We start from the raw sequence: 26016 nt of genomic DNA, 5'->3' as shown, positions 1-26016 counted from the left end.
CAGACTTCCACAAGATCCTCCAGACTCTTCCAGCGGACGAACTTCCATAATGCCTTCCGAACTCTTTTATCGGCCGACCTTCAGTCAGATTTCTTGTGCAATCGGACCTCTCCAGCAGATAATTCTTCAGACAAGCTTCTACATCATACAAATTTCAGACGAACTTCTCCAGCAAAATTGGACTCCTGTCGGACTTCTCCAATAAGCAGTTCTCGTCTGAGCTTCTACAGCAGATGACTTCTATTTGCAGCACCAACGGCATCCAACAACAGTTAATCCGTCATCAACCTCGAAAACATCCGAGCTCCTCTCAGATTGTTGAGGCAGAGAGTTATTCCGTTCCACCAGACGCCCCAACCGAGCTTTAGCCATCCGGCCCGAACTCTCTGGCGAATCGCGACAACGGACACCACTCCACTCTCCGTAACAGACTCCACGTGGCTCCGAACGGTCCACTGACACCACTGCTCTCCGTAACAAACTCCGCGTGGCCCCGAACAGCTCACTACCAGGCAGTTACGGACGTCGCTGTCAATCAGTTACGCTCTCCTGTCTATAAAAGAGACCTCCCAGATACGTTCTCCTCTAAGCTCAAAATTCTATCTCGAAACTCTGCCAAAATCCCATTTGAGTGCTCCATTTCTGTTGAAGCAGAGTACTGACTTGAACGTCAGAGTGTTTTGTCAGAACATCCTCAACTCCGGTTTAAACTTTCCTTGCAGGTCCCGATAGCGGCCGCGATCATCTCGACTCCAGCTTCTCTGGCATCGGCGGAATTCTGCACCAATAGAATGGCATTTAATATTCACACCTCTCTCTTCGCCAGTACGCTTGCTTTCATTTGCTCTCTCTCCTCATCTTCTTTCATTGAGGGTGTGATACAATTTTACGTATGTATCGCAGAGCAGATGGTGAGAGCTTATTTTGATGAAGAATTGAAGCCTGGCAACCGCATAATGGACTGTGGTGATTTCGACGAAAAGAGTATTCTGAATCATGGTGAGGATGAGAATTCCAAATTGATAAGGAATGATGGGACGATTGTGTCAGACCTAAATCTATTAGGGCTACAGCTATATGTACGATATTTACCAGCCCAAACCGATCGGTACGATCCGTATCATACCGTATCAGTGGGAAACTAGTAAGGTTCAGGTCGATTTTTCAATAAATGAGATAAATCGGACCGCACTGGTACATCTCGGTACGGTACGGGCACAAACCGCTACGTACGATGCGGTATGAGCCGATATAGGTCGGTACGGCATCCGTACGGTGTAGGCACTAACCGCTCGGTACGGTGCGGTTTGGGTCGGTATAGATCGGTACGGCACCGATACAATCGGTATGGAGATGATACGATTGATTTTCTATTTTTTTTAGACCATTGAAGGACTTTAAAAATATTATTTAAAATTAAAATTTATTTAAAAATATCTTTTTAAAAATATTATTATAAATGATGATTTTTATTTTTATTTTTATTTTTTTTGAATTATTAAAGTATTTTAAAAATACTATTTTAAATAAAATTTTATTTGACGTCTTTTAAAATATCGTTTTCAAAGACATTGAAACGATGTTTTCAAAAAAATCATTATAAATGATGATTATTATTTTTATTTTTATTTTTTTATGATCTTTTAATTTTATGAGAACGAAGAAAATGATGATGTGGATTTGAAAAAATATCATTTAAAATAATATTTTTTAAAATAATTATTTTAAATAATATTTTATTAATTTATATTAATTTTATAAATAAATTTAAAAATATATTAATTTTATAAATTAATTTTTTTAATATTATTTGGATAATGGACACGAGGAGCCACTTTCCCACCGGCCCACAGCGCGGCGTTGTGGACGGCCGTGACTCTCCTGTCATGCCAAGCAAAATGCAAGGAAACAAATGATTCGATTGCGTGCGGTGGCCTTGGGATCGAGCGATTTGGAGCCGAAGGCGGAGACAACTGTTGCGGTATTGCTGGATAAGGTACGTGGGGGACGAAGGGGTCTTTTGGAAATTTCATGAGGGCGTTGCTTTGATTTCCTGCGGAATTGGAAGGCCATCCGGAGTTGTTTCCGTCGCGGAAGGGGAACAGAACCTCCTCCTAGATTAAGTCCAAGGCGGAACTTACCATCTTTTAGAGGTTCTGGGAGGTGGGGCGAGGTTTCTGATGCGGGAGGAGCTCAGTTGGGCGTTCTGAGGAGGACTAATAATTCAGATAAGTTTTTTTTCACTCTGTTTGGATTGATTTCTGTGAGAAAGATTGACCTTTTGGGTGCAAGATCGGGTTTTAATTGGTAGGAAGGGGGATTTGGGGGGACCACTCTCTTGATTTGATCTGTTCGATTCAGTTGACGGATTTCTTGTGGTGGCGGTTTTGATGGCTTAGCGAGGGAAAGGAGGGTTCTTTGATGAGGAACTAGGGTTTTTCTAGCTCACTCGGGCGACTAAGGGAAAACCTGTTGTTGCGGCCAATCGCCTCGTCGTCCGATCGCCGGGGAACGTGCACCTGCAAAAACGAGAAGTCCACACTGACCGGAGGCGGCTCCGGCGGGGACCCTCCGACGGTCAAGTCAGAGAGGTGACTGGGCAACAGTGAAATGAAGACAGAGAGCTCGATCGAGGGAGAGAGAGGGAGAGAAGGGCGAGCCTATGGTTTTGGAGTCGAGAAGTCGAGAGCTCCCCTGCACTGTTGCCTTCCCCGATTTATATAGTGGAGCACGGTATGGCGCCGTCATTAATGGCGCAGACAAGTGAGGAATTGTCAACTCACTGTAGGTTGTCAGAGTTGCCGTGAAAGTGTCATGTCGTCGTGGGGCTGTCAAATCACTAGGGTTGACAATGCCCCCGGCGGGACAATGCTCCTAGGCGGCCGTGCCGCATGTTGCTGTCAGAACTGACAAGGTCTGGCGGCTGTACGGTGATCAGAGGAGTCGACCGACCCTAGATCGGTAACCAGCTGAGTGGCGTCGGACTCCTCCGTCGGTCGGCGAGTTTTATGTGAGTCAGCTATCAGACCTCCCGATTCAGTCGGTCGGAAAAGGTGCGCCCGACATATCCTCAGTCGGTCGTGAGCCGATGATTGGCCGGCGATGGCGTCAGTCGGTCGGTCCGACTGTCAATCGGTCGGTCGGTCCCTCCGGCCATAAGTCGGTCGGTCGGTCCCTCCGACCATCGGTCGGTCGGTCGGTGGGTATTCCCCAACACCTGTCATCCTCAAAAGATCTTATTTGGCCGTGTTCGGAATATTTCTTTTTCTTTTCGGTGGAATATTGGAGAAAAGGTTGATGGTTGGCTTGCTGATGATGTATTAAAGATTTATACCACTGAACCCTTTCTTATTTTGCTGAACTGTTGTATCGAAACTTTGTGTAGTTGATCAATCGATAGTGGTGGAAACATACAAAACAAAGAAAGGGTTTTTGGTTTTAGCAAAGGGTTTTGATTTTACTTGGTGTACTAGAGATGGGTAAGACTGCAGGAAAGAAGAAGAAGCAGTCAGGAAGCAAAGCCAGTGACACAAACTCAAAACATAGCCAGTCTTCTGAGCACAGCGTAAAAGTCTTTGATGAGGACACGACAATCTTCATTGACATGGCTCAGGATATGAAAGAGGAGGGCAACAAGCTATTCCAAAGGAGGGACTATGAGGGGGCCGTATTCAAGTACGAGAAAGCCATTAAGCTGCTTCCCAAGAGCCACATAGATGTTGCATACCTCCATAGCAACATAGCTGCTTGTTATATGCAGATATGTCCGGCAGAGTACCACCGAGCAATCAATGAATGTAATCTGGTCCTTGAGGTCGCACCCAAGTACACCAAAGCCCTCTTGAAGAGGGCCAGATGCTTTGAAGCTTTGAATAGATTGGAGTGGGCCTGTAGAGATGTTAATGTGGTTCTAAGTTTGGAGCCGAACAACCTCACGGCATTGGAACTTTCTGAAAGGGTTAGAAAAACAATGGAGGAAAAAGGCATCAAGTTGGATGATAAGACAATTATATCACCTCCAGAAGTTGTAACATTGAAAGAGAAGTCAAAGAAGAAGAAGAGCCACAAGACTGTGGACAAAGTGATCATGGAGGAGAAGCACAGTGATATGAAGGAAGAACCCATGAAGGTTGTGAAGTTAGTGTTTGGGGAGGACATAAGAATAGCTCATATATATACCAGCAAATTGTAGCATGTTCCAGTTGAGGGAGATTGTTCAGAACAGGTTTCCAAGCCCAAAGGCATTTCTAGTTAAATACAAGGACAAAGAAGGTGACCTCGTGACTATTACTTCATCAGAAGAGCTAAAGTGGGCTGAAGAATCTGCAGATCCACAAGGGTCAATCAGGCTGTACATCACTGAAGTTAATCCTGAACAGGTGCCATTGCTTAAGGAGGCCAAAAATGGTTCTGCAGTGCAAAAGCTAGATAGAAATCTTAATAGCATTTCTGAAAATGGAAGTACCGGGTATTATGAGGACAAGATCTCTTCAACTTGTATCAATGACTGGATTGTGCAATTTGCTCAGTTATTCAAGAGCCATGTCGGTTTTGATTCTGATGCATATCTGGATCTTCATGAGCGTGGGATGAAGCTGTACTCTGAGGCAATGGAAGAAACTCTCACAAGTGAAGAAGCCCAGGAAATCTTTGAACTTGCTGAGGAAAAGTTTCAGGAGAATGGAGCTCTCGCCTTGTTTAATTGGGGCAATGTTCACATGTCTCGTGCCAGGAAGAGGTTGTTCTTGCCAGAAGATGCTCCCAAGGAATCAATACTTGCACAAGTCAAAGCTGCATATGAATGGGCTCAGGCAGAATATGTTAAAGCAGGAAAGAGATATGAAGAAGCTCTGAAAATCAAACCAGACTTCTATGAAGGCCTTCTTGCACTTGGGCAGCAACAATTTGAGCAAGCAAAACTTTCTTGGTACTATGCAATTGGAAGCAAGGTAGATTTGGATACCTGGCCTTCAGCAGATGTCTTAGAGCTCTTAAACAATGCTGAAGATAACTTGGAAAGGGGTGCAGAGATGTGGGAGGAGATGGAAGAGCAGCGTCTAAGAGAACTGTCTCAGCCTAGCAAGGAAAAAACCCTGTTGCAAAAGATGGGTTTGGATGGATATTTCAAAGAGGTCTCCAACGACGATGCTGCAGAGCAGGCTTCTAACATGAGGTCTCAGATAAACATTTTGTGGGGTGCTATGCTTTATGAGCGCTCGATCGTGGAATTCAAATTAGGTTTTCCAATTTGGGAAGAGTGTCTGATGGCAGCTGTAGAAAAATTCAAACTTGCAGGAGCAGCACCAGCAGACATTGCAGTCATGATTAAAAATCATTGTGCCAATGAAACTACCCAAGAAGGTAATAAATTTCTCTGTCAAATGGTTTTTCGATCATTTATTTGTGCTGTGGGATGATAAGGAAGCATCATTTAGTGGTATCACTATGCAAGGCCTTGTCTCCACTCCCTTGGTAATCAGTAGTCATATTAGTCAAAAGTGGTTAGCCCCTTGGGGGCCTAAAGTTCCATTTAGGAAACCATTAGTGCCTTAAAAATCTGAAAGGGAGATGAATTTAGAAAAAAGAACTCTCATGTTTCAGCATGCATGCATATACTCACATAGGTATGTATGCATAATAAGTTACACTATGCTTCCACTAATACAATCAAATTTTCAATAATAGCAGCCATGTTTTGTTTCGAATTGGTACTAAAACTGTAGCGATATGACATTAGTTTAAAACTTGTATGATTGTCTTAGTGCTAGTATCAACATCAAAAACTGTGTGGTGCTGAGTTCTAACAGGGTGCTAATTCTTTAAGTTATAGAGGTACCTTGTCATTCTTGTACTAAAACAAGTATTTTGCCATTGTTGATGCTATACTTAAATTCTCCAACTAATGATAATGCAAATACTGATAGTAATACTGCGACTTTAAAATGCAGTGCATAAGGCTGCATATGTAGCTGGGTATGCAGATGCAGTTACCTAAACCAGGGTTCGTGGAACCACCCTGAATCGGGTGGTTCGGAGCATGCTAAACCATACCGATAGCCCATCGGTGTGGTTCGGACATTCGATTTGCAATGCCTGTGAAGACGAAGCGAGGGAGAAGGAAAGAGAGGAAGAGGAGGAGAGAGAAGAAAAGAAAAAGGCCAGCAGTGGTCTATCAAGGCCGTTGAGACCTCCAGGGCTCTCGGTCTTTTGTGAGATGCGAGAAGAGAGAGAGATAGAAAGAGGAGAAGAGAGAGAAGAGGAGGGAGCGGAAGGCAGTGGGAGGCCACCGGATGGCCATTGTGGCCGCAAGATAGCCCAAAATTACCCTGTGGCAGTTGCGGGTTTGAAACAGGGGTTCGCCCCTATTTTGTTGTATTTTTCAAAAAACATGATATACAGTGAAGCCAACAATGGATTTGCTGGCGGCCTTCTGGCTTCACAGTGTATCATGTTTTTTAAAAAACACGATAAAATAAGGCAAACCCTTATTTCAAACCCACGGCCACTGTGGGGCAATTTTGGGCTATCTGATGGCCACCACCGTGGCCTCTCCACCACCCTCTGCTCCCTCCTTTTCTCTCCTTTTCTCTCTCTATCTCTCTCTTCTCGTATTTTCTCTTACGGAGGACTGTGGAGCTTAGGAAGCCTTGGCGGCCTCCATGGCCCTCCGATGGCCACCACTGGTGTCTCTACCGGTCTCTTTTTTCTTTCCTCCTCCCTCCCATCCTCTTCTCTCTTTCTCTCTTTTTTTCTCTTCGGTTCATCCCTCATTTTCATATCGGTTCTGGCCCGGTACGGTCTGATAGAGGGGCATACCGACTTGTACTGCCGGCTAGTCCCCATAGGGTCTGGTTCCAAGTCGGCGATCATTGATCAGAACTCATTGCAAACCTTATATGTGGCTAGTATATGTCGTCGGGCCACATATGGGGTAAAAAAAGAGAGTTTGCTTAGCACTTGGTGGATGCATAAGTGATAGGATTAATATTCTATTGCTGGATACGCAGCCTACTTATCATTACGTGACTGCATGTAGCCTTTCTAGCATAGTGCAGCCATATATGTGGCCACTCGTATGTAGGCCTATGTGAATGATGCTGGTTCATGCTAATAGTGGGGTCGGATGTGGATTTCAATCAGGCTAGAGGTGTATGCGTTAACCATGTAGATATGCTAGTTTTGCTATAATTAATGCTAATAAGGATCAAGTACTAAGCAGCAAACAATAATTACCGGATGTTATTGTTATTAATATTGCTATTATTTGTTAGAAAAATGCTTATATCATTATAAATAATATATTTTATTTATTTTGAGTATTTAAAACATTAACTGCATATGCATCTATATGCAGTTCGCATAGCGCATATGCACTATGCGGTCCCTCAAAGGCCCGCATGCTATAGCCAACTTTTAAAACATCAAGAAACACCCAATGTTAAATGCTGTGCCAGAGCCAACAGTTTAATTTCTCATAAGATGAATTTTTTGCTTGACTAAATAGCAGTACAAACCTAGAGATCGTCCTCAATTTTTCACAGCTTAATTCCTCATTGCTTTTCAGATTTCTAAGATTTTTTTTTTAAACTAAATTTCAGGGTTGGGCTTCAAGATTGATGAGATAGTTCAGGCATGGAATGAGATGTATGATGCTAAAAGATGGATGACTGGTGTTTCATCCTTTAGGCTTGAGCCATTATTTCGGCGGAGAGCCCCAAAATTTCATCATGCTCTGGAACATGTATGATTTATTTAAAGTCTGCAGAGGCAACAGGGGATCAGAATCAGTGAGCACTGCGGAGAACAGCCAGGCTGTTTTTGCTGCTCTGTTGTCTGGGGTGCCCTGGTTTTTTAGGTAATTCTGTTTCTTTGCTTTAATTGCTGAAATCTTATGCTGACCACTTACATTCCATCTTTTACTATACCACTAGCAATACAAATTCATTATTCATTATGAGGTTATGGCATTAGCATTATCATTGTAGGTATGATATATCACAGAAATGAACTTCCAAATAGGGGCTCACTACTAGTAACTTGTGCACAGATAACCATTATCTGGAAGATCTTACCTGCAATTCTTTATCTGGAAGATCTTACCTGCAATTCTTTATAAGTCTCATCCAGTCTGGTGCATCAGTTTTGCTTTTCATATTGTTTTCTGGACTCTTGATGTCGGACCTAGTTTTATTGTTCATATGTCATGTGTCTATTGTGGATGTTTCAAGCGTATGATAGCTCGTGTCATTGCATTAATTACATGAAAAACTTGTAATAATGCATAACAATTACCTATAGGGCTTGTTTTTTTGTGGGTAAATATCATGAAAAAGTTGGTTAACTTTCCTATTGACTAACTTATCCATATTTTCATGCTTTTCAAGATAGATAAGTTACTTTTCCATGGATAGCACTTACCCATGAAATGGGAGAAAATCTTACCCACCTAGGAGGTGGTTAAATCATTTTTCCATCAATCGAAAAAATAATTTTTTAATTCATTCATAATATACCCTTAACCTTGTAATAATATAATCTAATATAATATATTATTATATCTAATAATATTTATATAATATATCATAATAAATTATTATAATATAATAAATTATTATATATAATAATATATTATATTATATTAATATAAGACACTAACGTAATATAATAATATTATAATATATAATGATATAAGATAATATATTATACTATAATATTATATATAATAATATCATATAATATATATTATATTAGATTAATATAAGATATTAATATAATATAATATTATAATATATTTTAATAATAATATAGTAATATAATATATTTTAATGTAATGTATTATATTATTATATATAATAAAAGATATTATGAAAAATATGGATAGATCTTAGCAACTTATCCAGACAACTAATAATACAAAAGAACATGGGTAATAGATTTTCAAGCCATTTTCTAATGTACAAAGGAACATGAGTAAATTATTTTCTTGTCTGAATATTGCTTGGGAAATACTTATCCAGAAAAATACAGATTCCTGAGTTAATTTTTTATCCTCAAAAGAACGGGCCGTATAAGGTAAAGTTGTGCCATGTACTATGTAATAACTTAACCATAAATGTCATAAATATTATGATCAAGCCTTATCCCATATATTCAGTCTTAGGGACTCTTGTGCTGTCATTTGTCCTAGCCTTCATTCTTCCTTACTATTTCTTATTCATGGCTAGAACTTGTAGCCAATCAAAAATATGGTTGAAAAAGTTTGAAGGTAGATAGCCAGTCCTAAGAAAGAAGCTCAGATGATGAAAAGTCCCTTGTGAAAACCAGAGATTAATATTCTTTGAGAAATAACTTGTTATCTCTCAGAGCTCTTCTATATCAATATGTATTAGCTCCTTAATCTTTAAGTTTGCCAAGCATGAAGTCATAGGTTGAAACCCCAAAAGAGAGTTTTGCTGGTTAGTGAATATGGTTTTGGCACCACATGTTCTCTGCCTGTGCATGCATGCACATGTTGGCAAAACAGGATGAGTGTGTAGTGACACTTCACAATTGCAGCATCACCAGGATGCCTACATTTAAAAGAGAAAGTCTGTCAACTAACAATTCATGTTCATTATTCTGGTCAAGAAGTTTGTTCCTCACTTCCTCCACTTGTTCTGTAATGATTAAAAATTGAAGAGAAACACCTTAGTAACTTCTTTTATTCAACATTTTTTTTTTCAAAAAAATAAAATAGAAGATTGTTTGTGTTAGGTGATGTGAATCAATTAAGATATTGGACATGTGATATTGTTGGAAAAATTTAATATGTTTCCTCTCTCGTTGTTAACGTAGGAAGTATGGTAGCTTAATTTTCACTACATCAGGTTTTATGACTTGGAAGGGAGGGAGGAGATGCATAGATAAAGATTTTTAAAATATGAGATTTAGTCAGTTCAGGAGATGGCCAAGAGCAAGATAAAAAAAAATCTTGGTGTATCTTGGCCAAGACTGAAGGAGTGAGAAAGTGGGAAGATCTGAGATTTGCTGAGATCTTGGTTGATCAATGTTTTAAAATCTTGGCCAATATGGTAACTCTGAGAGCATAACCATTTTGTGGGCATCAATTTTGAAAATCTATTGACTAAAAATCTGTTTATTTTTTTTTTAAAAAAAAAAGATGATTGGAAAATATTGCCTGATTTCTTGAATGCAATGTCTGTCAATATCTTGGAATATTCCTACTTATATCAGCTTAGATGATGAGGGTCAAGATTTTCTATATAACGTTCCATGTAACTGCTGATACCCATACAAACTGAGATCTCAGCTAAGACCTAGCACAGACATGTTTGCGCATGCATGCGTGTACAAACATAATAGGGTTCAAGTTGTATCTTTCGCATGAAAGAATGATTGATCTTCTTTTGCACAGCTTTCAAAGCATGACACCAGTTTCATGATCTGAGCTGCAGATGGAAGAAAGAAGTTGGAGTGCTTTGCAAGCTGTGCAAAATGCGATCCAATGATTGACGTCACGAAATGTTCAATTTAAAATGCGATCCAATGATTCGTTTGCGAAAGATACAACCTGAACTCAACATAATATGCACGCATACACACAGTCTTGCGCACGCTCATGCACACCCATATCAATGTGGAAAATTTGCCATTACCATTTTAAATTGAACATTTCCTTATGGCTTGCCTTGAATTGACCCTCCCTCTCTGCATTATTCAAGACTTGAAGCTGCATGTCACAATCTATAGATTGAACAAGTAAAAAAATGCCTGCAGTATGTAGCTTATCCTGATGTGCTCTTCAAACATGGCATTCTTGGCGTGTTTTGTTTTTGAATATAAAAATGTGCCACTGAAATGAAGTTGATAGCCTTGGCTGACAGGCCCAGCTTAGGCGATCTTCAGAACAAAGACATGGAAGAAGTTGCCTTCACTATGTTCCATGCTTGCACAAGATACCAGATAATCTCAAATGGCATTATCCATGCTCTTATTTTTTTTAGTTATTCAGTAACCTTAATCCTCAATATTGGTAATTCTTCTATAACTAGTTGTGATTTTTATCTTTGATATTATATGTTCTTTTTACTCTATCAATACATTCCTTTAGAAAGCCCTTTTTTATTTCTTTCAATACTCAACAAGTTACTATGAATGGCAATGGGTCAGGTATAGGTCGGGTTGGCCAACACCCGTATTTGCCCTACAATTAAAAACCCTATACCCCAAGGTATGCTGAACCGGTACTGCCGGCCGTTTCGGTCGGTCGGCGGTACGGTTCGATATGGTTTCATATCGTACCGAACCAACGACCCGAACCGGAAGAAAAAAAAAAAAAGAGAAATAAAGAGAGAGAAAGAGGAAGAAAAAAAAAGAGGGAGGAGAAGGAGCCGGCGGGGCCGTCGGACGGCCGTCATGGCCGTCGGAGGACGCAGTCCACGCGCGCGGCGCCGCAGGCGTGAAACAGAGGCATCGCCCCTGTTTCGCAATTTTTTTTAAAAAATATGATTTTAAGTGAAGTCGGCAAACGATTTGTCGGCTTCATGATTTTTGTTTTTTTTTTTTAAATTCTTAAGTCGGCAACCCAGTTGCCAACTTCATAAGTTTAAAACAAAAAAACAAAGAAAAAATCGAAACAAACGTCGTCTGTTTCGAAAAAGAAGAAGGGTGCGGAGCCGCGGAAGGGCTCCACCCGCTCGATCGCCCTCAGGCCGTCGGCTCGCCGGCCACCGGAAGCCTCGCAACGGAGGCACCATCCGTCCGGTAGGTTCTCCGCCCCCCTCCGAGCACTCTCTCTCTCTCTTTTGCTCTCTTGAAAGCCTTATCAGGCGATATGGGGTTCGAAAGCCCTCTGACAGCCGCAGCCGGCCACTGCCGGCCTCCGACGGCTCCCACCTCCCTCCCTTCCCTCCTCTCCCCTCTCTCTCTTTCTCACTTTTCGTTCTTTTTTCTTCGGTACCGCCGGTGTATCGATTTTACAGGCCAAATCGTGCCGGTTCTCCGTCAGTTCGGTACGAGATGGGGTGTACCGGCCGGTTCGGCACGGTATGGCAAACCTTGCTATACCCATACCCACCCTGTATCCACCTCAGGTCAGGTTGGGTTGGGTAGATAAGATGGGTTTTGTCTACTCGGATCGGGTGAGGAAGTCATTGTGTAAACATTCTAAAATAATTGTAACTTTGAAAGAAGGGATTTAAATCAAGGTTATACCAAGTCGGGTTCGGGGCAGGGCATACCATTATACCCGATCCAAATTTGCTTTGGATATTTTATCCAGAACCCATACCAGCCCCAAGTTTTAATTAGGTCGGATAAAATCCGCTCTATTCAAGTCAGGTTGGGTATCTGGTGGGTCAGCTACAATTGCCATCTCTACAAGTTATCTTTCCAAGTACTCTTATTGTTCAAATTTATTGAACTTCTTTTGGTGATTGTCTTAGTAAAGTTTGATGATGAACCTTCTTGGGATAAAGCCAAATTGCGCAAGAGTTTGTTCTAAGCTTCCACCACTAATTCATTGTGTATGCAGTCCTGCAAGGCTACCTTGTTTCTAATTGCCCTTGTGAATATTTATCCTGTGCTAAAAGGACATTTTTATTTTCATAATTTTATTTAGGTCACGCAACTTAATGAACCTGGATTTAAAAGCTTCATGCTTCATATACTGTCCTAAAGACCTTACCTACTCTGTCCTTGTTTAACACAGCATAGAGGTTGACAAATTCATAGATTAACATGATCCAATAGTGCTTGGGGAATTTGTTGTTTTCACTTCTCTCTTCCATGGGATCTAAGCTCTTGGCAGTATATTAAGATATTAAAATGCACACGTGCATCTCTATTTAAGGTTTTTGACTTGGGCTGGGAATAAATCTCTGTCAGCTTTGTTTTGCACTGTGGAGTCTCCACTTTCTTCATGACCTTTCACAAAAGGAAAAAAAAAAATCATTTGCTAAATTAGAAATCATAAATTCTTAAGTAAATTTAGGATCCAGTCTTTGTTGATATTATATTAGAGGATTTTAATCTTTGTTCCAGGGCTACTCTTATTCTTTTCCTTGAGAATTCTTCAAGAGTGCTGCTGAAGACAGAGCCAGAATTCCATCTATAATTGAAACATTAAGTTATAAGGAAAACACAGAATAATGCAAAGGAGTGATGTTAATTGCCTTTAGAATTTACCCTGATACCAAATCATGCATGGTTTCTGCTTCGGTTGTGCTGTTGTACATCTGTGGCATCAGGATAGAACCATTTCAAGATAGATCATCCTAAGAACTTCTGGTTAAACACCAAGGGTGCATTACCAGAAGCAAGATCGAGGAAATCAGGTGAATTAACCAACCAAGTTAGCTGGAACTATCAGATAGTGAAGCATGATGCCCTGATACATTCACTTTGCAATGCCCGAACTTCGTTTATTGATTTAATGAATTTTAACTAACAACTCACTTGGACGAGCTTCTCTTTACATAGGGCACTTAACATAAACCATAAGCCACTTAATACTCAAAAATCTAAACCATAAGCCACTTAATACTCAAAAATCAATCTCACTTAATACTCAAAAATCAATCTGACAATCAATATTCTGGAAGCAACTCCAACTTGCCTAACAGTTTAATCCATAAAATGGACTGCCAAGAATCTGCTTTGGAGTCTGTAACTGTACACAATTGTTTGTTATGAACATGAAGAATCTCTCATGAGTTAGATTGGGTAGTGGTGGATTTTTAGTTTTTTTTTTCCTCATTATTTTTACCATTCTTTATGAAAGTATATTAACATTTTCTATATGTTAAGCAGATAACTGAATGCCATTTCATTCTGAATATTAATTATAATCATTCTTGGTAAATTCTCTAACAACATATGGTTGGTATCTATCTACAGATTCTATGCTGCCTGGGCTGGTAGATTGGATTTATACATACTCACAGAAAAGAGAGTGTTGAATTTGTAGCTACCTTACTGTTTGTAGAAATCATTCTTCACACTGGGTTCAACTTGAGAATCCCTCTGCAACATATGATTATTTTCCTATATGCTGGTGATATAAAGAAGCTTTTAGTTTCTTTCTTTTGGATTCTGACCGCAGCTTTCTCAGTTCCTACTTTTCAGATTCAGATTTGCAGAAAATTTGAGGTTTTTTTTTTTCACCCCTTCATCACTGTAGTGTTGTTTCAGCTCTCAAGATTTGTACTTCATATTTGTTAGCATGGTGTAATATGATCATTTATAACTGTCTTTTAGGTAAAATAGGACTACACAATTTCTTGTAATACGAGATCTTTGTGTGTGATGAACATGGTGGGTATTTGTTATAAGAAACAGATTAAGTTGCAACTCAAACAATTTATACTTTGGTTATATTGGAAGCCTCTGGTATTTATCATGTGCCTGAGATCCAAAGATGTAAATTAGTAGTTTCCTGGTAATGATAATTTATACTATAACTTTCATTACATATTGGGTCTGGTATGCTACTTTCTGTTTTGCTGCTGGAGGCATGTTTTGTGGACTGTCTAAATAACTTGGAAGTGTTTTTGACTTGGCAAATTGATCTAGAAGATTTTTGCTTGGCTTTTAGACATCCGAAAAATATGGACAACAATAATATTCTGCATAAGATGGAGAGCTTTTAGAGTTACCTTTTAACTTCTTCAAATATGTAGAAGTTACATGAATAAAGTACTCTTTTACTGTGCCTTTGCCAATTGCCAAACATTTAAAGAATTCTTATATGGGAATAATTCTAAAAGCGCTTTGAGAATGACTTTCTAAAAAGGCTGAAGAAACGCCAGACATTATTTTGCAGTTGAGCATATGTCAATTTCTGGCAAGAGCATAAGATAGCATCATGATGCATGATGGAAGGGCTACCATAACCATTGACCGTAAGACCTTGCTCGACACTACAGAGCGAAAATTGAGAAAGAAAGAAGATATTGCCCTTTACTGCATTCTACATTCTTTTTAGTACATAAAGTATGGGAAACAGATTTTGATTGCTATTCTTCTTCTTTTTTTTTTTTTTTTTCCAATAAAAAGTCATATGTGAGTTTCTGGAGGGACCTGTAATGGTATTAGTTCCGTGGGAGATAACATCCATTCGAACTGTTCCAGGCCGATTTCCCACTCTGACACCAGAGACTCTTAAAACAATATCTTCCTTTTGTAGGGAGTTCAATGTAATAATTGTCAACTTTGTACTGCCCAAAGCGTGCAGCTTAGGAGCATAAGCTTGGCCATATTTATGTTGTAGTTTGCAAATAGAGGAGATTCTAGACTGTTTAGGCACATGTCGATCGAAACCCCCAGTCTGGATCTGATTGTTTGGACTTGTGCTCTTATCAGCTTGCAGATTGCTAAATTTCATTCAACGGATCTTAACTATAGAACTCCACCAAGTTTTGCAATGGATCGGTGGTCTAATCTGGAGACATTTCTAATTGGAAAATAGCTTTATTAATTTTGTTTCTTCTGTTTTATGTTGTACAATTGTATCATGTTGGTATCGTTTAGAGTGCATATGTTTGTATGCCTTCCATAATTTGTGTTTTAACTAAATTTATAACAGTTCTTTACCTTCTCAAGTTTCTACTTGTGGTGTTGATCCTGCCTAGAAGCGTGGCTAGCGCGAAGAAGCATTGAGACGTAACGCCAAGCTTGGATGTTAGGAAAATACTCCACCATCAAACATTACTCCATCCATGTGAGATCAACTTAATGGATCAATTACAAAAATGATTACATCTTTCTACTAGCTTAAAAAAGGTAAGTAAAATCTCATATCGACTTCAACAACTATTGAGGGGTGGTAGTTGACTGCACCTGGATTGACAAGGATCATTCAATTTGGCCAGATTTAATCAGCCATTTTCTTTTTCTACTCTCCCAGTCTACATGGAGCAGAAAGGGAAATTAACAGCCAATGGGTATCCATCAATAGACTCTCATTTCATATAACCAAAAAAATAAAATATGTCCATGAAATTACAAATTGGATAGAAGCCACACTCAGTTCTGTCAGGAATCTACTATTTTTAAGACTCACTAGAGACCTCTATTACATGTCATTTTCTGGTCTTTTGGGTTTGGGGGGACCTAAAATCAAGTTGCATATCGTTCAGTGTCATCAGTGATTATTGTAATCTGCGTGCCTTTAAGGCTGTCTTCTACCGATGAGTCTTTGACATCTCGGGGCATCTCATTGCAGTGGATGGTGTGCCATGTTGGCCTTTCTTGTTGAAACATCCTGTCATGGAGATCACAAGAACAACCAAAATAAGCAGCGTGCTTCCCATTCATCAATTAGTTACTGTTTTCCCAATATTTTAACCCTCCACTTTTCTGATACTTATTGCAAAGGCAGTACTGAATAATCTACTGGTTCGGAATCACAAGAAGAAAAAGGACATTGTATGGGTGTTGCGACTTACGGGTGCTTGCAAAGCATCGGGCATTGAAGTGTGACAACATACTTGCAAGTAGAGATCTCTTTGATGGAACTGATTATCACCACAGGCTCTGAGCATACAAACCTAACCTGCAGAGACACGAGAGTATATGTGAGAAACATGACAGAGGAATTCCACAGATTATGCTGCAAGCTGAGTATTTACGTACCTCAGTCTCTCGAGGTTGATTTGTAAGGTCGCAAATGGTTCCATTAGTATATTGATGAGCATGATACCTGATGAAATTTTCTAAAAGATCAGTTGATTGTTGTATTTTCCACATATTTACTACAATATTTTCTTCCTCTTTTCATTTTTCTACTTGAACAGCCAAGGTGGGTCCAACTTATAACATCAAGACTGTCCACCAAGGAAGTTTTACCTTTGAGAGGCATCTTTGGAGCGAGGATCTTTTACCATGGAAACATCAGACTGGTTCTGGTTGAAAGTAGCTGTTACCTCAGGGTCAAACACACCCAAAACAAATTCTTGAACAATCTGCAACAAAAGGAATCAACTTAAAGCATCGGTTAGATGATGACAACTATCAGGATTCGATAATGATAACAAAGAAAAGAGAGATAATAGCCAAAAATTAAAGCAAAAGGACCAAAACAAAGATTGACTGAAATTTAATTTGGTCAGAAGCCTTCAGTAAAATGATTTATGAGCTATATAAAATTATATCATAAATCACAAAAAACACTAATGAACAGAAGTTTAAGAGCCAGTACCGAATGCTTCAGAAGGTGAAGGTACCAGGGACAAAGAAATATAACAAACTTATAATAGAGATGAGGCCGCATAACCCCCATCTGAAGATGGCAAATTGATGCATCTAGAGTACTGAAATGCATTGCATTTCAAAACTGGACAACCATGAACTGATACATTAGTTATTCTTTACTCATGGGAAAAGCAATTGGAGTATGTCCAAGTGCAAGTTCATCTGCAGTGAAGGGAGGCACGAGAATAGAATTGAAATGACAGAAAAGCTTGGTTTTGGTGTCTTTACAGGATGGTTCTATCAATAAAGAATCTCATGGAACAGGGCATAATCTTGACCTTTCCATGCAATTAAGTGTCAATAGTAAAAATAGAGTGGAAGAAAGAACTAACAGAATTTCCGAGCACTCAGGTGCATCCACTTGACATAATTTTTCTGGTCCAACCCAGGAATTTTTTTGACCTAAAGGGCTCACAAATCAACAGCTTACCTTATCATCTTCCAAATGAAGTTGTCGCAAATGTTTCTGGTAACAAAATTCATAAGACCACCAACCTTCATGCTGCAAAAGACATGATAATGTAAGATTTTTTTTAAAAAAAAAAAGCTCTATCTAAAGAAATGTCAATTGAGCAGTCTAATGAGCCCTCACTCTGTAGAAGCACTTGTCTTTTATCACATCAATCAGCTCATCTGGTGTCTTCAACTTGATCCTCCGGTCACTTTCTAAAAGGATATTACTTGAATTCTGTGGGGAAATGGACCTCACAGTTTTTGTTTCCTCAACCAAAGGCAAGAAACACATGTAACTTTGCCCCTCTTTATTGGACATCATCACTGACTCCAGGTCATTCTCCTGCAAAACAATCTCATCAATATCACCAATTGTGTTATGCACTAACATAAATATGATTCTAGCGAACTTGGTCTTAACAACACGTCAACGTCCCCCCACAAGAGGAGGAAAAATAGGATCTTATAGATATCAAGAGATAAAATTAGGGCAAAATCACAATATCCCCAAAAAGTATGCAGAGAAAGGGGGAAAAAATATTTTTCTGATCAAACAATTTCATTCCATACTCTACATGTCAATAATAAACATGAAATGGCTATTCTGGGATATTTAAATACCAGCTATTCTCTATCAAAAGAACCAGCAAATATTACATAATAACCAGAAGATCATAATATATACAATATCATATAAGATAAAAACCATCTTCTTTCACCTCAACGTCTTCACCTGGAAATTCAGATTGTAGGGTAACGAATCTCTACTTCTCCCACTTCAAATCATCCAAACTGATAAGTTTCAGTTCATTTTTTATCTGTTAATTACTCTAACTCATCCCAAATGGACAATGGAAACTTGCAGCCAAGTTTCAGGTTTCAAGAATGTCAATTGAATTCTCTTACGTTACTTTAATTCACCATTATATATTTGATTCCTATCTGCTGAACTTCTTGATGCATGTGAAATATGAAACAAATATATGACACATGAAAACAAACAGGATGACTTCTGGTCAGCACACATGCCTAAAGGACCAATTGGTATCAAGCTAGAGTTGAGATATGAACATCTTTTCCAACAACTATAGACAGCCCTTCATCAGTTGTAGATGTTCAAATCATGCAAAACACCAAACAGTGAAAGCTACATAAATATACTCACAGGATGAAAAGGTGACTCTGTTGAATGAAATTCAATCTTGTATTTTGGTTCACGAGAACTCCGTCCAAATGTTACACCTAATAGGCAAGAGATAAAAGAGCAATGAATTAATCTCTAAAACATACAGCAAAAAATCTATATTATGGCAGCTGTCATGATGTCCCGCATAAACATGAATATGGTTGTCATGATATATTCCAACTTCTATCTGAAAGACACTAAAATATGTACACATTGTTTGTGTTTGCTTCTACGCAGACAATCAAGCTGGCATGAGAGAGCAGATTTTTTAAACTAAAATCACAAGAAATGTAAATCTAGAACAATATTTTTCAATCTCAAAATTGAGGAAAAATAAACATTAATGACGTGCTCAAGCAGAAACATGGTAAAATCGGCTATACTTAATGCCAACAATAGACATCATTTGTTAGCTCAAAGACTAGGCTGCTTCCATTTGACACTCCAGATATGTGCTTAGCAATAATATTGCAATGTTGTTAACAGCCTGCCAGGCACCTATTTTTGTTGGATGGTCTAGGCCAAGCTCACCAGAACCCTACTTCTTTAAGAGTTCATTTCCCATTTTCTTTCCCTATTTAAGCCCGGTACAGGACATGTAGAAGGACAGCGAAGGCCACCACCAACCTAGTAGCAGCCTTTGGGCTTGTTAACAGCTACAAACAGGAGATGGTAGTTATGAGTGGTAATGGCGGCTGCATTGTCCAGCATTAGCACCAGGAGCGTGTATATTTTTAACCAATCCACCTTTTCTTATTCTTCTCCTTCATCTGATTTTCCCCCTCTTTTTCTTGTACACCTACCTTTAGCCATTCTTCTACTCCTTTTTCTTCTTTCATTTTTCTTGCTAGCCTCTATTCTGCTTGCCTTGCCCTCCTTTATGATTGTTGTTTGTTGTGGCCCTGCAGCTTACTTGTTCCTGATTCCTATCCTCATCCTCCTCCTTTTTCTTCTTGCTAGGTGTTGGCTGCATGGCTGTCTTGTGACCCGTTGGCTGCTGCAATGGCAGCAGGGCTGTTGCTACTCTCCTTGTGAATTTTAATATTTAGAATTTTCATTTTAAAAAATAGGTTTCATAGCATGATATATGACAAAAAAAGACTGTACATATGATATATGCACATGCTTATTTATGCATATGATTAAAGGTATGCATATTAAAAACTTGGAGGTGTATCCTCCCAAGGTGGCTGTCTAAAAATCTAGGCACCTACCTAGGCCATATAGGCGGTCCATCATTTGGCCTTGCTGAGGCAGTTGAACAACCTTGATATCTTGACAATTCTTTCAATATTATTTTCAAATAATCTGCATAAACTAACTCAGAGTATTTGTTAATATGCATATCTGGACATAAAAGCCACCAGGATGACATGAATGGTCATATATTATATAATTAACATGGAGGCTCAGCTTGTGCTGAGCTTTCCATTCACCTCGTGGACACCTGTATCAATGAGTTAATTAATTATGGTTCTTCACTTTGATAATAAGTAGGAATTTTATATCTATGCTAATTTATTATATATCTAAAATGGAGCCTTAGCTTGTACTGAGCTCTCCATTCGCTATGTGAATGCCTGCATTAATAATATCATTAATAAAATTATAGAGAATAAGTAAGGCTATTACAACCAATACAAGAGGAAGATAGGCCAACCATGATCACTTATTAGCAAATATCTATTAAAGTGAGTATTATATTATCTAATCCTTTAACAATAAGTTAGCATAAATGATAGATAATAGAGCATCTTACTATTATTAATATTAAGTACAATTATATAATTGATACTTGAGAATATTATCTAGATAGATAAGTATTATATTATCTAAATTGATGCTAAGCAGCAAGGGCTATGCTTGGGCAGCCGCCTAAGCACCTAGATTCTAAGCAGCCCCTTAGCCACATGCCTCACACCTTTTATCTTTTAAAACCATGATTCTTTTAAGATCACAACCATCCTTTCAATACCTACTTCATCTAACAAACAACAACCATGCGTCAATGCTGGAATTTTTTTTTTTCCATAGATTCACTTAAACACATCCATTGTGTGATGAGAGAAATGGGTTAACGTAAGGAAAGATGCCAGGTGGTGAGAGGAGATGTTGGATGATGACAAGCTTTGTCCCATCTTTTTGTCTCCCCATCTGCCTTTTTTTCCTTATGAACCTCTTTTTTTTTTTTTTGGCTTTTTTATTATTCACCAATCCCTCATGCTCAGTTTTGTCCCCTAAAGTCATTGCACTACATGTAAATAACAATCGACTAGCATGTCAGCAATCACCTCCAATTGTGCACCATCTTCTTCTTTTATTTATTTTTTCGTCATCTCCCTTTGTTCCTTCTCTATGTATCTACATATAAAAACATACTAATTTTCCTTTTAAAAAAAACCTTTTTTGTTGATTTTTATGGATTTTTTTTACTCTACTAGCCAGCCTAGTTGCTGAGGTATTGAACCTAGGCCTATAAGGGTGTCAACTCCTCGGACAACCTAGCCAGTTTGACTACTACTTATCTTGAAAGTTGCTGTTTGCTTCCTTCTTTGGCATCAAGTATAGCTTCCATGCCTGCATCCCAGGCAAAATGGCTATTGACTTTCATGTTGTCTGTGATTTTATATAAATCTTAGAACAAATAATAAGTAAGCACTTCTTTATTGTTTCATCTGAAACAAAATTTGCTTGGATGTAAGATATACCTAAAAGGCAACTTAATAAAGTTCTAACTGCATATCTTCTGATCAAGGCCAAGTTTAAAACCTGCAACACCTACAGTTGCAAAAACATTTTAAGGCAGGTGAAGAGAGATGGTATCTTTAGATAAGTTCTGCATAGTTTGGACCATAATTAACAGCACTATTACAACAGAACTCATCTATAATCTGGATTAATATGTTGATCATAATTCCCAAGAGTAAGGTCCTCCATTGTCATAATTTTGAATTTGGCACTGTGTCAGAAGCACCATTGACAGCCTTCCAATTATTCAACACAGCGATGACTTGGAGTTCAACTAGTTTACAACAGTCCTATATATAGTGTTAATCAGTCAACAAAGAAGTTCAGCACATGGCAAAACATTCTCCAACTAGATTTTAGTAGTTAATACAAAAGTGACCCTTCTTCTATTTAAATTAGTAAAGGCTAGATAATCTACTAGCACAGAAATTATATATAAAAATCAGGAGACTTTGTAGAAGATTTTTCAGTAAATTGGTTGACATAATGTTGCCTCAGCCTATTAGGACACAATGTGCCAAGGCCTTATTCGTAGTGATTTAGGTGCGTTTAAGTAGATCCATGGTAACAATATAATTTTATATGCTTATAATATATAACTAATCGTTCAGCTTTTTTGCTCCATGCCATTGATTCAAGCGGCAACCAGGGTAATAAAATGCATTACTTTGAGGTATTTTCAACGAGAGTGAATTCTAGAAATATTAAACCTAGAAATAGGAATCTGATGGAGTTATTGCCCTAAATTCTGCGTTTATTGATTCGTAACCCCTAATCATAAACATGGAGGAATATAATTCCTATGCCAAGAAACATGAGTCCTCAAGATCGTGTAAACCGGCAACTATTTTGATTACAATTTCCAGTTGTGATTAGAATTCCCAACCAAAGAGAGGCTTCCGTTCTAAATCGAACCTTTAAAATCTAAATCAAAGCTACCACTAAATAGACGCCCCCATAGCACATCAAAAGCCAAAGAAAATCCACAATTTTGCAAAAACCAGTTCGGTTCTTCCGCGGCAAAACATTATCTCTTACGAAATGAAATCAGGCTGTCCAAAGTATATATAATTTAGGGGTAAAGGAAGACATGAAAACGGTTGAGCGAATACCGGATGTCGATGTGAAGATCTCATCGGCTGAAACGGCGTTATGGAAGCGATCGTGGGGCAAGAGAAGAAGAAAGAAGAGGAAGCCGGCGCAGAATCTCGCGGTTCCCATCGAAGGGAGAAGAGGATTTCCGGCCTCCGGCTTTTTTGGGATCTCTTGTCGACCGGGCGCCGGGGCCGCGGGTTGGCGTGCAGGCGATGGTGGTGGCGGAAGCAGTGGCGGTGTAGGTAGAGTCGATCAACGGCGGAGGTGGAGGCGGAGCAGAGGCCTCGCGGACAGAGAGAGAACCGTATGGGGTCCGGGCTAAATCTGCACGCCCTGCCGACTTATTTTATGAAGTTTGAGATTTTGGGACTTGAGGATCATACCAGGTTCATTCTTGGACGTATGAATAATTTTCTATGCAGGGGTGACAGTGATATGGATATTATCCGTTTAAATTTATTTTTTTATTTAATTAATTTAAATATAATAAAAATTTAAAAGTTTAATTAATATTTATTTTTATATTTATATTTATAAAAAAATAAATATAATTTTTTTATTTAAATAATATCTGTATTCGTATTTATATTCATTAGATGAAATAAATATAGATACAGATATATTAGTATCCCATCCAATCTTAATCATATTTAATATTTTGAAACTCATATGTGATTGATTTATGAGTAGGGACTACGATTTAATTTTTCTCGGCTACCCTATCTGTTGGTTTCAACTTTCATGTGAAGTCTTTAAGAGTTAAAGCTTTTGGATAAGATCAAGAAAAGTCATACATAACTTAATATCTAACAGTGACCTAAAAGTGGGTTTTTCAAAAAAAAAAAAAAACTATTTTGGTACTAATTTTGCAAGGAAAGGATAGATTTTTATTTTAGGACTGGCCCACATTTTATCATTGCCATACTAAATTGCCTTTGCATAATCAGTGGTTCTCTATTGTATTATAGGGCCGTGTAAACATCGAGGGCAAGCGGGCAAGATTATGGGAGGAGAGGAAGAATGGCATCCAAGATGGTAGCAGAGAAAAATAAAGCCGATCAAATATAGGACCAAGCCAAATTTGGGTCGGGCTCCATGGTATAAATTAGATTCGATGTTTATGCCCATACTCACTCCAAACCAGACATCGGGCCTCCCAATGGGCCCAATATTAATATCTCAATTAATATATAGTATAAGATTTTATTATTATAATATATAATTAGTTAATATAATTAATTTATATTATATATATTATTATCTTAGGCTTAGTCGGGTCAATTTTTATTTTCTCCAAGCCTGAGCTAATTTTTGGATCGGACTTTTTTTTTTTTTTGTGCCCAAGCCCATATTAGAGCCTATTTTTAGTATTCAAGCCCACCAAATTTTTGGCTAGGCTACGTAATATGTCAAACCCATGATTAGCTCTAGAGAAGAAAGAGATAAGGTTGATGACGAGGAATAGAATGCCAACAAAATAGGTAAAGTCATCAAAAATAAGGCAGCCATACTGGTGGGCATAGGGGAGGGTAGAAAGGGCATTGTAGAGGAGGTGATGGTGTACATAAAGGGGCAAAATGGTGAGAGTGTGATGATTGAAGATGAGTTGTTCTTGTAGATTAAAGAAAAGCTGATCTCGAAGAAGAGAAAGGAGAGGAGCAAAAGGTGGATGGCAAGTGCAAGGTCGAGGAGGGGCTGTTGGTGGGCTAGTGATAAAAGTGGAATGGAAGTTGCAACCAATGAAGAGGGCACTAATGCCAATGAGGGGATGCATGGGTAGGGAAAGAAGACATAGGCATTGCAGTGAGTTTTGGAGGATATTCTATTTGTATTGATGCATATATATGGATTGATATGTATATACTATTTTATTGATATACATCTTTTAACAAAAGAGACACAAAACATATAGCAAAGCGCATGTCTTTTTCAAAAATGTATCTTTTTATTTCATTCACTATCCACCTACTACGAGGTCAATATAAACACCCATAGCCTTGTTTCTGGGTGATATACATATTATCTAGTCAAAATATTTGTTGCATATGTTTATTTGTCATATAACATGTAAGTCATTCTGATGCACATATATGTAATATTCAATATATAGTATGCGACTTGATATATACTTATATTTTTGGTTGCTTTGTGTATGATCTCGATGCATGCTTTTACTTGATACACCTATATCCTTTCTTGATACTCATTTATGTTAAATATCTAGTCTCCAATGTATATGACTAGTATGGGATGTGCAGATAATTACAAATATATATTCTTGATAGACATTTATTATATATGGCACTTATATTTTACTATCAATATTATAAATCTTCCTTTGAATTCCTAAGTAATATTTGACAAAGGTCAAACTAGTATCTGTTCTAAAATTCATGTGTAGTTCCTCCATTGAGACAATTAGCACCTCCATATATTCTTCTTTCCCTACTCAAATCATAGCCCCTTATAATATTGTCTCTCTTCATCAGCCATGGTGCTTGTTTTATCTTTTTTTTCACTATCTTCCATTCGATCTCTTTTCCCTTTTCGCTCTCTTTCTCCTTTATCCTCTCTCTCTACTGATCTTTCTCCCCTCTCCTCTCTCTCCCATCTGATCTATCTCTCCTCCATTCAATCTCTTTCCCCTTGTCACTCTCTCTCTTTTATCCTCTCTCTCCCTATTGATCTTTTTTTCCCTCTTCTCTTTTCCATCTGATCTCTCTCTCCACTCTCCATTTTCTCTCCTCTCTTTCCTTTCCCCATCCTGGTCTCTCTCCCCTCTCCTCTCTCTCTCTCCTTCTCGATATCTCTCTTCCCTCTCTTCGATCTCTCTCCTCTCCTATCTCTCCCCTCTCTTGTTTCTCTCTCCATTTGATCTCACATCCTCTCTCCTCTCTCCTACTCTATCTTTCTCCCCTCCTGCTCTTTCTCCTTTTGGACTTGTTTGGGCTAGGATTTTGAAAAAAAAAAATGGTTCTCATTTCTGTGCTAGGCCTAGCTGTATAGAAACCTAAATAGGTTCTAGCTCTACTTGCCAAATGCTCTCCCTCCTTTGCCTTGGCCTCACCCACCATGATGTTCTCCCTCCTCCTCTATGAGATCAACCCTCTCTTGAAATTACAAGAATACGGCTTCCCTCCCTTGCTTTTGCTCCCACCACTTCGAGTCATCCATAAATACTAGTACCCTCGTCTGCAAACTCCTCACCATCCTCCTTCACATCCATTGCTCCAGTTGCCTCACTTTTGTCTACATTTGCACCTGAACTGCTAACTATGATTACT

At 38.6% G+C, this 26016-nt stretch overlaps 2 protein-coding genes across 3 annotated transcripts; one reads left to right on the top strand and one right to left on the bottom strand.

The window, feature by feature from the left end:
- Window positions 1-1875: 1875 nt before the first annotated feature.
- LOC105050104 (protein PHOX1-like) lies at window positions 1876-14468 on the top strand. Its single transcript, XM_010929974.4, is given in 4 exon segments — window positions 1876-4174; window positions 4176-5361; window positions 7599-7855; window positions 13897-14468. Coding segments are annotated over 3 exon segments (2034 nt in total). The 5' UTR covers window positions 1876-3475; the 3' UTR covers window positions 7748-7855; window positions 13897-14468.
- Window positions 14469-15942: 1474 nt separating this feature from the next.
- Window positions 15943-23082, bottom strand: LOC105050103 (protein OS-9 homolog). Of its 2 annotated transcripts, XM_073262284.1 has the most exons (9): window positions 22750-23082; window positions 20104-20197; window positions 18869-18945; window positions 17843-18046; window positions 17681-17752; window positions 16846-16961; window positions 16633-16699; window positions 16446-16552; window positions 15943-16261 (listed from the first exon to the last, which is right to left on the bottom strand). In XM_073262284.1, the coding sequence occupies exons 2-9, from the start codon at window positions 20126-20128 to the stop codon at window positions 16117-16119; spliced, it is 813 nt and encodes a 270-aa protein (XP_073118385.1). In that variant the 5' UTR covers window positions 20129-20197; window positions 22750-23082; the 3' UTR covers window positions 15943-16116. The 2 variants fall into 2 exon arrangements, with proteins under 2 accessions (XP_073118385.1, XP_010928275.1); XM_010929973.4 differs by lacking the exon at window positions 20104-20197 and having other exon boundaries at window positions 22750-23079.
- Between the last annotated feature and the right edge of the window lie 2934 nt (window positions 23083-26016).

This window comes from Elaeis guineensis, chromosome 8 (genome assembly GCF_000442705.2).
Source record: "Elaeis guineensis isolate ETL-2024a chromosome 8, EG11, whole genome shotgun sequence".
Lineage (NCBI taxonomy): Eukaryota > Viridiplantae > Streptophyta > Magnoliopsida > Arecales > Arecaceae > Elaeis > Elaeis guineensis.
Note: the sequence above shows the minus strand (reverse complement) of the source record. Positions and strands in the feature narration are given on the sequence as shown.